The 12,571-nt window shown below is 28.2% G+C and overlaps 1 protein-coding gene and 1 non-coding gene across 3 annotated transcripts; one reads left to right on the top strand and one right to left on the bottom strand.

The window, feature by feature from the left end:
• Positions 1 to 1,299: 1,299 nt before the first annotated feature.
• LOC100246731 (uncharacterized) lies at positions 1,300 to 2,829 on the bottom strand. 2 transcript variants are annotated; one of them, XM_002282172.4, is made up of 4 exons: positions 2,640 to 2,826; positions 2,440 to 2,524; positions 1,945 to 2,365; positions 1,300 to 1,752 (listed from the first exon to the last, which is right to left on the bottom strand). In XM_002282172.4, the coding sequence occupies exons 1-4, from the start codon at positions 2,665 to 2,667 to the stop codon at positions 1,567 to 1,569; spliced, it is 720 nt and encodes a 239-aa protein (XP_002282208.1). In that variant the 5' UTR covers positions 2,668 to 2,826; the 3' UTR covers positions 1,300 to 1,566. The 2 variants fall into 2 exon arrangements, with proteins under 2 accessions (XP_002282208.1, XP_010651142.1); XM_010652840.3 differs by having other exon boundaries at positions 1,636 to 1,752; positions 1,956 to 2,365; positions 2,640 to 2,829.
• TRNAP-AGG (transfer RNA proline (anticodon AGG)) lies at positions 1,359 to 1,430 on the top strand. The gene has a single exon. It is a non-coding gene; the product is annotated as a tRNA-Pro (tRNA).
• Positions 2,830 to 12,571: the final 9,742 nt, after the last annotated feature.

Here is a 12,571-nt window from a genome sequence, read left to right as displayed (position 1 = left end):
CTTAATAAAGATAGATTTGTAAATTGAATCACCAAAACAAAACTCTCCCCCCTTCTTCTTCATTGCAATTCTAAAACCCTAAATCTTCAAACGCCCACAAGTTAATCTCAATCCCCAAGCCACTATGGATCTAGCAAAAGCTTGATGGCATAGGAAGTCATTGTCATATATTAATGAATATCTCCATTAGTGAATATTTCCACTAATGAATATCTCCATTGGAATGAGTTAATCTCAATCCACAAACCACTATGAACCTAGCAAGAGTTTGATGGCACAGGAAGTCATTGTCATATGTGAATGAATATTTCCATCGGTCGGACATTTTTTGTGTGGAAATTGGAAAGAAGGTGTACTAGTTGAATTGGAAATTGGAACTGATTTTTTTTATTCTTTAATGCCAACTAGAATTTTAAACAACTTTGTCTCATATGATTCTAGATAAACCAGAAACCTCTAAGCCTAATCGTGTTTCACCATGAAGATTTACAATTGGTCATATGCCTAATAATACCCAGAAAAACGATGAAAAAGACAAATAACAGGATTTCATTTATCACTTCTCTTTTTCTTCAATTTCCCAACAACCAAACAAAGTTAAAGGAGATGAAAAATGAAAATTGTCTTTACCCAAAAACAAAACTGCCCAAAAAAATAATGAAAAAGACAAATAACAAGGTTTCATTTATCCTTTATCTTTTCCTTCAATTTCCTAACAACCAAACGATGCAGAAGGGCATAAAAAAATGAAAACCCCCTTTGTTTAAAAACAAAACCGCCCAAAAAAATGATGAAAAAAGACAAATAACAAGATTCCATGAATCCCTTCTCTTTTCCTTCAATTTCCTAGCAATCAAATGGAGCAAAAAGGTATAAAAAACGAAAACCCCCTTTGCCTGAAAACAAAACCTAATCAACGAGCTAAAAGTCATAGCTCTGTTTTAATGATTCAATTTACAAATCTACTCTTATTTATTAAGTCACATATACAATGCATGACATTTCTATCCATTCAAACTAACATCGTCCAACAAAAAAAACATAGTACTAATATTTAAGAAACTTGGAGGGTAATTTATTTGATTTTAAACCTGAAAGAGACAATGTACAAAACACGTGGTTCAAGGGGTAAAGTATATTAAACCTTAAATTTTATTTTAAATAGCAACATATTTTCATAATAAATTCTTACAAACTATTCAAGTGTCTTTCAAGGGTCTCAATATCTTGTTACTAATCTAAAAGAAAAAAATTGATTGTGGCATCCAAGGGTAATAGTATATACAAATACGGAGGGGATAATAGCCAAAAAACAAATTTAAAGAATAAAGTCATATAAAATAGGCAACTTCACAAATGGGCATTTGGTCTAGTGGTATGATTCTCGCTTAGGGTGCGAGAGGTCCCGAGTTCAATTCTCGGAATGCCCCTTCCAACATTTTTCTGCTTTCCCTCTTTCCAAACACATACTTCAGTTTTGTTTTCCCTTTTTCCCAAAAAACAACTTAAAAAATCCACTCCACACACTCAAACCAAACTTCAAGCTTCCATAGTGCGTATATTATCTTACTCTTCAGATTTTTTCCCTTCTTCAAGCTGATGCTTCAGTTCCTGGTGTAGTTGCTCAACATTACTGCTTTCATTCTCGATCAATCCGTAGCTCTCATTGACATCTTTCCACTCATTCGAGCCCAGTAGGTGGCCATGCCGCCCCAAATATCTTTTTAGTTCATTCCGAATGTTCCGAATCGGCTACATTATTAACCCAGAAACAAATCAATATGGTCGCTTCAAACATGAATTAATTCATCAAAATGCTTGCTTAAATCAAAAGTTCTGTCATAATGTTAATCAAATGTTTGGAAGAACGTGGGTTTTCTTTTCTATAAAGAAAAATGATAGTGATAATTGTAAGAACTAACAACTAATAAAGAAATTTCAAACCTCTGCCTTACACTCCAGGGCAAGTCGAAAAAACGCTGCTGACACGAAATGCTTCCCTACAGATTCCGACAACTTGATCTGGGCCAGCCAATATGTCGCCGTTTCGAGCCTGTCGAACCGGCATTTGCTGCAATTCTCTGCTGTATGATACGGCGTGCTAACTTTGGGCTTGGCCGCCGGAGTTCGAGGCCCATCAGCATGCTGCTTTGCAGGGCTTTCCGCAACTTTCTCTTGAAAGCATACACTGTTTTTCTTCAATCTCGCTTTATTTTTCTCAGGTAGTTTCTTCTCTTCTGCGGTGGCGCGGGACGATTTTGACTGTTTTTGGGTGGCCCCGGTTGTGGGTTTTATCGCAGGCTTCTCAGTTTCAGTCTTCGCAGGAATGTTTGTGCTTCGACTTGTGCCAAAAGCTCGCTTTTCCCTGAAGCAGAGGAGTGAATAACATGTGTGAAGAAGTAATTCAATGCAAACATAAAAAAGAGCAATAAAAATCACCTGGCAATTGGGGGATCCTTGGAATTGTTTTTCTCTTCTCTGACATTTTTCCCAGCAGTTCTGGATTTCAAGGACTGAACTTTACCTGCAAATTTTTTGCAGCATTGGGTTTTTGAAGACAAATTTGGAAGACCCAGTACAGATTCGATGAAATTAGAGGAATGGGCCACAAAAAAACAGCAAAGCAAAACAAAGAGTACCTGCAAATTGGGTGGAATGAAGGTCCATAGAAGCGAGAGTGTGAAGAATATTTGTGGAAATTGGAAGAAGGGTGTGCTTGTTGAATTGGGTTAAGAGATTTTAAAATGGAGAAGAGAAGAGGAGAGGAGTGGAGGAGTGTAGAATTTTTTGAAGTTTGAAATTGAATTGAGGAAAGCGCGGCAACAGTTGTGAGTTGAAGACGCTCCCATTGGGTCCCAACCGTTCTATACTTGGGTTTCAAGTTTTGAGCCGAAGCCCATCCATGGTGGGCCAGTTGACAAAACAACATTTTGCGGAAAGCATCATGGAAAATCATTCAAAAAAATTGTGGGAGTTTTTTCTCAAACTTTTCCATTTTCCAACCCTGCTCAAGCAAGATGGCAGTCCATGGGTTCCATAGGACTAAATTCAGTGATAACATTCTTAGTTTTAATTCATTATTATTCAAATTCACTTATTACTTATTTTCTTTGATTTCTTCCTCCATCTTATCTTATAGCCCTATGTTTTCATTCTTTAGTAATACTACTTATTGTATTGTCCTTCAAAATAAAGTTTTATTAAATACTATATTTCTTGATACATATCGATAATCAGTTATCAAATTACAATATCATTATAAATTTCTTTTATTGTCTAAACCTGAAAATATATGACAAATTATTTTTTAAGCAAACTTATTTTACAGGCAATTAGACATAAAAATTCAAAACATGAAAACAACACATCATAGGTGTCATATTCCGCAATTTCTAAACAAATGAAGCGAACTTTAATTTTTTATGTGATGACCTATTTAATGATATATATGGACTATCTTTTTGTTATATATATTGATACCAAAACCTACTAAGTAGCTTTCGACATATTTTTATAATATATCGATTTTTCATTTTAATTTACCCCTTTTGTTTTTGTCAAATCCTCGACAAGTTCACCATGGAGGGATTCGAACCCCCAACACTATGGTTCGAAGTCACATGCTTTAATCCTCTAAACTACAAGCCCCACCCCGTCTCTACTAGAGTTGTTCCTGAGGGTACCCTAAAAAAAAAACAGAACTATTCCTCTCCTCAAACATTTTAGATTAAGAAGATGTGAAAACGCGTTCTCTTTATAACTATAAGAAATGTGCATTCCGAAGTGTAAAAAGAGACAAAATAGATGTCATAATTAGGTTTTGAATAAGACGATCACTAGATTTCGAAATTTCTCAAATATCTTGATAATTCATACTATGTGTATTACATATTATTTTTTTTTTTTGTTTTGGTTGGGGTTGGATTTTCCTTTGACTTTACCATGATTATTTAGATTTGTTCACAACTATTGAATTTTCAATTTCATATGAGAGTTGATATGTCCTATTATGCTTACACATGATACATCAAATCAGAGGTTGGGAGAGATGATAATTAGGAATTGATCTCAGTAGTAGGGCTTGTCTAGGAGGTCGTCTGGTGTTGTGTCGTTTTAGATGTGAAACGTTGAAGAAGGGTTGTTGTTTAGCGCTGAAGTTAAGGTATAAAGTACCCGTACGCTTTGAGAACAAACTATAGAAAAAAAACAACTTTAAAAAATATTATAAATGCAGTTATAATTGTAATATTATGAATTAATAATAATGATTAACACGTGGGGTTATTAATTATTATAAGCATCAGGTTTAACACATGAGATTAAAATATTTATTGAAAAATTGTAGAGGAAAGAGGCATGGGTGTGATATGTGTATGTAACATGTGCTAGTGTGTATATATATATATATATGGGGGTATTTGAAAATATTTTTAAAAATTGTTAATAAAAAAAGGTGGGTACAAAAATTCATAGCGTACAGATCGGATGAACATTAGCCTTATTGGACCGAAACTTTTTGTTTCAAAGAGTGAATCTATTAAATTTGGTCATCCATTTCTATATATATATATAGTGGTATTTGAAAATATTTTAAAAAATTATTATTAAAAACGGTTGATACAAAAATTCATAGTAGATATTATCTTTACTAAATCAGAACTTTTTGTTTTAAAGAGTGAATCTATTAAACTTAATAAACCATCTCCATATATATATAGTGGTATTTAAAAATTGTTATTAAAAAATGGTGGGTACGAAAAATCATAGTTGATGCATCGGATAGACATCATCAAGTAGTTGATATTATCCTTATATGATCAAAACTTTTTATTTGAAATGATGAATCTATTAAACTTTATTAACCATCTCCATAGAACTATATATAATATAAAAGTTTTAAACATATTCTCTTATATAATTTTAACTTCAAAATAACATGTTTTCAAATCAAATTCTTAATAAAAAACTCTTTTCTTTTAAAAGTTTTCCCAATGTAATTTTCTAAGTTGCACAACTACTAATATACATTATAAAAAATCGTTTTTAAAACTTGTTTAAGGTAAAACCCTAAATTTTCATTTTTACTAATCATACTAAATAAGAAAATTTTGTTGAACAAAATTAAAGTATTGATTCAATACCTACCAAAATCTTAAGCCCTCTATATTAACTATTTTCAAAAGCAATTTTGAAAAATAATTTTTTAGAACAATTTTTAAATTTTTTTTAATGTTTTATAAAATAAAAGTCTGTTTGAAAAGCTGAAATACTTTTAATCTACTTTTAATATTTTTGAAATATATTTTAAAAATAATTTTTATATTTAGTGTTTTATTTTTAATCAATTTATTTTTTTGTATAATTATTTTTTAAAATAGTCTAAAAAAAGTAAAAATAATTCCAAGATGTTTTTCCAAAATACCTTATTATTATTATTATTTTTTAAAATAAAAAATAATTTTCTTATTTTTTTGTTTAAGAGAATAGAAAACCATTCTCGAAAATAGTTATCAAATAAGTTCTTAATTTTCACCTTTTTTTTGTATGTTATAACAAACAACATAACCAAACTACAAAAAACGAGACTACGTACAAAGAGTACCAATAAGATTACAAATGAATACCAAGTAATAAAATCTAAAGACAAGTTAGTTACAACCCTATCATGTAGCTGGACCCAATTATCCAAGTTTGTTTCTTTATCCGTTCCCACTCGACGAGTACCATTGCAGTTGACACCGTGTGCCCATAAACTATTGCAGTGATCGACGGACACCAAAAGAACGCGCATTAACCCAAATTTCCACTGTGTTCACACTTATGATCAGCCTGTGTTTCTAAAAGTCTTTCACCAATTGAATGGTCACTATCAAACTATACATCCAAGCTACCACTTTCAGACTCCGGACCGTCCAAAAATAGCCTCATTTTCCTACGATTTGGACCACTCCGAAGACCTCTACAGGCTACACCTCTTGAATTGTTTCATCATTCCACACTTTCATCAATAGGCTAAAAAAACTCCAGACGAGAAACCCTTTCTAAATAATGTGGAGACGGGAGATTGGGGAATCATACCGGTTAATTCAAAATGAAAGATGTGTCTGTGGATGAATTGGAAGAGAGGCCTGGAATCAAAGATCACTTCTGGACCACTCTTTTTTCTGGTCCAGTGACATAAATAAAGGGTCATTATTGTTATTAAAGTCCATGGTCGATGACTTGCAATCGGCGGTCCGAATGGGTCTTGTTGGGGCCTGGGGAAGTAGGCTTGAAAATGGCTGCCAAAACTATACTGCCTAGGGTGGTACCAGTTCAATTTGTCTGGCCAGATTTTGAAGACCTAATGAATAAAAATCGTAGATTCTAGGGATGTCTCATCCTGAGAAGGCTCTGATCAATTGTCTAGTTAGGGTGTCCATTATGTTCAATCAGTGCCATTTTTCATGGTCCTTTTCTTCATAATTATTGTTAACGTCTTGATATTAAAACCGAATTTTGACAAGCGTACCATAGTTTTAAAAATAATTCATAAATTATGATAATGGAAAAACTATTTTCAAATCCATCGTAATTTTTGTCCGAAAGAAAGATTGAATATATAGTAATTATCTAAAATATATATATATATATAAACAAAAATCATCTTTTAAGAAGGTAAATTCTAAAAATTCTTTAAAAAATTTATAAATTAAAATCATCTTTTGAAAATACGATTTCTATTTTTTTTAAAAAAAAAATCCCTAACAAAAATCATCTCTTGAAGAGACGATTTCTAAAATTTTTTTAAAACTATCATAATTTAGGATTTCACATAAAATTCATTTTTGAAAAACCCAAGTTTAATGTAAAACAAACAAAATTATATATTGTTTTTTTTTTTCAAATAAACGATTTTTAATATTTTTTTGAAAAAAATAACCCATTATATGATACACCACTAAGCAAGTTTATGGTGGCAAAAATAATCCATGGCTATGACAAAACCAAGTAGACTGCCAAAAGATTGAATTATTCATATGATCATTTCATGTCTCCAAACATGGTCTTAGGCTGGTAGCTCATCCAGAAACATTATGTTTCTCTAAAAGAAGTATCAATATTTAATATGTGAGAAACGTATTAATAGAAAATTGGACTAGTGAGATCATACCCTCCATCACCTTAATCTTCAACTGCTTATTTAATGATTGATTGAATCTCATTATCAAAGAATAAATATGTGGCCATCCTATCATCTTTATCAATTACACTTAAGTGCTTTTTTATAGCTTATAATATGTTGTCACAACTCACAACTACTACAACTCAAACGAGAAAATTGTAAAAAAATTGGAAAGCACTTATCAAATTATCCAAGCACTAACAACTTTGATTTGGAATGGATTTGCAGAAGACTTGGTCTGTGACCATATTATAGGCAACCCAATAAAAGTTTACATTAAACTAACCTAAAAGAATTTGGACTCACCCCAAAAACCAAACCTAAAAGTGAAAGTTGGGATTAAAAAAAGGGTAGAAAAAGAAAATCAGTTTGTGTTTCTTTCCTTAATTCGTGATTTAAGTAAAAGCATGCCTCAATACCAATGATTTAGAAAGAATTTGAGAAATTATTATGATTTGAAATAAAATCATTAAAAAAAAAAAGAAGGAAAAAGGTCTTTTCCATGAATGAAATGGTTGAAGACTTGACAATGTGGCTTGTTTTATATTAAAGTTTTTATATCAAGGAATATCGATGAAATGAATTATATTGGTTGTTTATTATTTTCTAATTTTTGGCATGTATTGTTTAATTCGAAATTTCTCCTATTGATCAGGATAAAAAAATTTAAAAAATCATTAAATATGTTTCATCTAAGATGAAAATGGTGCATGATACCAACTTATGATGTGAAGTCTTATAAATGAAATTATGCATGTTCTGAGTTTTGAGAATAAGTCAATCGAGTGTATTATATATAAATTTTTAAATCATTATAAGAAAATATTAAATTATTTAATTAATATATACAGAACCTATGATGTAAAGTTTGATAAATGAATTTATGCATGTTCTCAATTTTTAGAAAGAGTCATTGGAGTGTATCCATTATGTATAAATTTTTAAATCATTATAAAAAAATATTAAAGTATTGAATTAATATCTATCGAGCCGATAATCTTGATCTTGAAAAGTATATAATAGAATTTGTATCATTAAAATAAAGGTATACATAAATAAAATTATATAAAAAAAAACCAACGATACAAACGACTGATATATAAATAAAGATATTTTATGAAATCGTTATATATGTGACATATTATGATTTATTTTATTTGTCGGTTGGTATTATAACATAAATTGTCATTATATTCCATTTAAGCGTTTTTTTTTTTACATATTTCTTTGTCATTTGTGACCCTATTAGCCTATTAGGCTCAATTTTAGTAACTAAGGCACAATTGGAAGACATGGAAATGAGTATTGGCCAATTGCATGAGAACATGTGGATGAATTTTTTGGATATCATTAAAATAAATGTATAAATAAATAAAATTAAATAAAAAAACCATCAATACAAACGACTGATATATAAATAAAGGTATTTTATGAAATCGTTATATATGTGACATATTATAATTTATTTTATTTGTCGGTTGCTATTATAACATAAATTGTCATTATATTCCATTTAAGCGTTTTTTTTTTACATATTTCTTTGTCATTTGTGACCCTATTAGCCTATTAGGCTCAATTTTAGTAACTAAGGCACAATTGGAAGACATGGAAATGAGTATTGGCCAATTGCATGAGAACATGTGGATGAATTTTTTGGACTTATCCATGGCTCCATCCTCTAATATTACTAACATGACACAGATAAAGCCTCCACCAAACAGGCCCTCCAAAATCACGTTACGTTGACTCCACCTCTTCCTTTGTGATAAAGGTTTCGGGCATACTTGAATTTCAAGATGGTTGAAAAATTATATAGAGGGCATTCACTCATACCATGTCATCCTCACAAATCATATGATTCTTTTTGTTGTAGCCAATCACATGCAATGGTTTGACTTAGTGACTCCAGACTCCAAAGATCAAGCGGTGGGTCTTCCACGCCAGCATCATTGCCTAATAATCAAGTATTTGTTACGTGCGTGCATACACAAGGTATTGTCATTAAAAATGATATGCTATTTTTATTAAAATTTAGGAGAAGCCACATGAGGATGACGACGGAAGAGATAATTAAACAGCAAAAACTTATAAATAATGTGTTGGATCGTGTCAAAGTTTAGCACTAACAGTTTGAATTAATTATGAAGCAAACCTGAAACTCCTTATTTCCGTTAAATCAAACTCTGATATCATATTAAATTAATAATTTTTTTAAAAGTTTAAGTTTATACGATTTTGACCGAACAATTCATATCCGACTTTTCAATTTAAATATACCTTATAAAAACTCATGGTAATATGTGTGTGATGATTTATTTGTTATACCGACTTCTTTTTATATGTCGTTCGAATACATTTTTTAAATGTATTTAAAAAAGATTATAGTAGTTTCTATGTATGAAATAAAAAATAAAAGAAAAACTTAGAAACATCTATTAAAACAATGATAAGTTTTAAAAAATTAAAATATTAAAAAACTTTGTTAGCTCAAAATTTTAAAAATAATTTCTAAAAACATATGTTAAGTTTATATTTTTCATATAAGAATTTTTATATTTTATATAAATTTTATAATTAATTTTTATTTTTAATATATATATATATATATCCAAGTAATTAAATTAATTTTTATGATATTTAAAGTGAAATTATTCATATTTTATATTTTATAAACATACCTCTCGTTAATGAATCAAGTCGCATGTAGTTCTATCCTATGATAAGAAGAAAACATTAGTACGAGTTCCACGACTCCATCTTTGTTATTGGTAATGGAATGAGTCAAATTATTACTACCTTCTCCTCTCTTCTTTATAAGAGATTTAGTCTTTTCCCTTACCTTTCTTACTCTATCATCATTTCATTGATAAGCATGTGTTACACGTCTCAGTTACAATCCTAATGGCCTGATTTTTTATAATATATATATATATATATATATTACTGTGGTTATATAATTCAACTATGTAGTTTGATTAAGCGAGTGTTTGATAGTTATTATTAAAAGTGTTTTTAATATTTATAATATTTTAAATATAAAAAATTTTAAATATAAAAAATATTAGAAATACTTGTCAAAATCACTGTCAAACCTACTCTAATAAGTTGTTTAATAAAACTTAATACTTATTGTTTATTGATTTAAGTTGATTTTAAGTTAAAATATAATTAAATTGTTGATTTAAAACTTATTACTCAATTTTTACAATAAGTATTAAAGTTGTTTAATAAAATTAACTTAAAATTTATTATAAATCATCAAATTAATATATTTATCTTCATAAATTATAAGTAAAATAAAAAAAATCGAGTAATAACGAAAATCGTAAAGTAATAAAATAGATTATAAAGGTAATTAGGACAAATAAGAGTAAAAATATAAAATAAATATATAAACTTAAAAATAAGTTAACTATTTTTATTTTTTACGTAAAATTATTTTATCATGTATATTTAATTTATTTAATAACTTAAATTAAGTTATTAAATTACCGATCATTGAAGAACTCCAATTCCATAAAGTCAAAAAGCAAAGTTTGGTCTTATATTTAAATTATTTCTGTGGTCCAAAAATTCTATTAAAAACTGTGAAAATAAAGTTTGAACTTATGCTTGAATTATTTTCGTGGCCCAAAATTGTTTAGAGAAGAGTCTAAGTAATGAAGATACGTATGGTACAATCAAACTCAAACTGTCCTGTTCCAACCCGGATAGTGTGGGCCAGTGGGTCCTACATGGCTTAATTATTTTCTCAATCAGACTGCTAATATTTTCAACAGCGTTTTTGTTTTCTTTTTTAATCAAGAAAAGTTCCCTTACGATTTTGCATGGGACCCAAATATCGGGATGCTGACTACCCTGTGATAACCGGTACTTTTAAAAAGTAAAAAAAAAGTGTTTTCAATTTTTTTTATAAAGTATTTTAAGCAATAATTGAAAAAATTGAAAATACTTCGTAAAATTTTGCATAACTTTTATGAAGAAAAATTTAAGTTTTTAAATAAAATTTTATTGTTAAAAACAATTAAAAACAGTTTTTTTTAAGAATTCTAGAAAGCTAATTATTATGAATTATTGTAAAAAAATGTTACCAAACACCCCTTGGTTTCACTTTCCTAAAAAACTTCTTATATGTTTAATAATATTTGCAAAAACAATTTTTGAGAGCACTTCTTAAAAACAGTTATTAATTACTTTTAAAAATAAAATTTTGTTTTTCGAAACTTTAAAAGTTTACTATTTTTAAAATTTTATAATAGTTATTTTTAAAATAATTTTTAAAAACAAATAAAATGGAGAATAATTTTTAGAAAATAAATTAAAGTTGTTTTCATCGGTTTTTTTTAAATGTAAAAAATAAAACAAATAAAATATTACACTTTTTGTTAAAGCTAAGTTTAATACCTAGAAAACGTGAGGAAAAAAGTTTAATGAGGAAAAAAAAAGAAAAAAAAAAAAAAAAAAAAGAAGAAAAGATTTAAATTGGACAATTATTTTGAGTGTTAGTTCAAATTCATTTAATTTATTTTAATCTGTATAAAAAATAAAGAATTTTAAAAAATATAAAAATTAAATTAAACTAATTATATTTTATTTCTTTTGATATTTTTTTATAATATAATTAAACATAAAAAAAATATTTTTTTAACATTTTTTTTATGACATAAATAACAGTATGTAGCATTCCAAAGCCTTAGTGTGAAAATAGGCATAATATAGATGATCGTGACTGATGGGTCCACAGAGAATTGCCACATAGGCATGAACCTCACGTTTATAAAATGTACAATTTTCCAAATTGGCCTGCTCTATTATTGACCAAAACTTGCACTTTTTCCTTTTTTTTGAAATCATAGCGTATTCAATTTTTTGGTCTACCAATTTTGGATCGAATTTTTGGCTCTACGATTTTCTATCTAAAAATTGGTTTAGGAGGTTGGTCGGTAAAACTTAAAACATATTACTTAATAATTTAAGTTAATTTTTAGTTAAATTTTACTTAAATTATTAAATAAAAATTTATTATTTAATTATTATTTAAAGTATTAAGATTGTTTAATAAAATTAATTTAAATTTATTTTAAATTATTAAATTGTTATATTTATTTTTATAAATTTTAATTAAGGTAAAAAATATCGAAAAATAAAAGAGATTGTAAAATAGTAAAGAAGGTAAAATTAAGATCAATGAAAGTAAAAATATAAAATAAAGATATAAAGTTAAAAAAAGTTAATTATTTTTATTTACTAATTAAAATTATTTTTGAGTTTAAATCATATCATTAAGTGATTTTATAAAATATATTTAATTTATTTAATAATTTAAATTAAATTATTAACTCATGTTAATTTATTAAGTTGATTTGGGGTAAAACGCTACATTTATAAACTAAAAGTAAGCTATTA

Source organism: Vitis vinifera, chromosome 6, assembly GCF_030704535.1.
Source record: "Vitis vinifera cultivar Pinot Noir 40024 chromosome 6, ASM3070453v1".
Classification (NCBI taxonomy): domain Eukaryota; kingdom Viridiplantae; phylum Streptophyta; class Magnoliopsida; order Vitales; family Vitaceae; genus Vitis; species Vitis vinifera.
This window is presented reverse-complemented; position numbering and strand designations above follow the sequence as displayed.

What these genes read in the sequence shown, in the direction of transcription:
- LOC100246731 (XM_002282172.4), bottom strand. Translation starts at nt 2,667, where the DNA reads ATGGACCTTCATTCCACCCAATTTGCAG. An exon ending in AAGGATCCCCCAATTGCCAG is followed by an intron (nt 2,366 to 2,439) that starts GTGATTTTTATT and finishes CCTCTGCTTCAG; the next exon opens with GGAAAAGCGAGCTTTTGGCA. An exon ending in CCCTGGAGTGTAAGGCAGAG is followed by an intron (nt 1,753 to 1,944) that starts GTTTGAAATTTC and finishes TTAATAATGTAG; the next exon opens with CCGATTCGGAACATTCGGAA.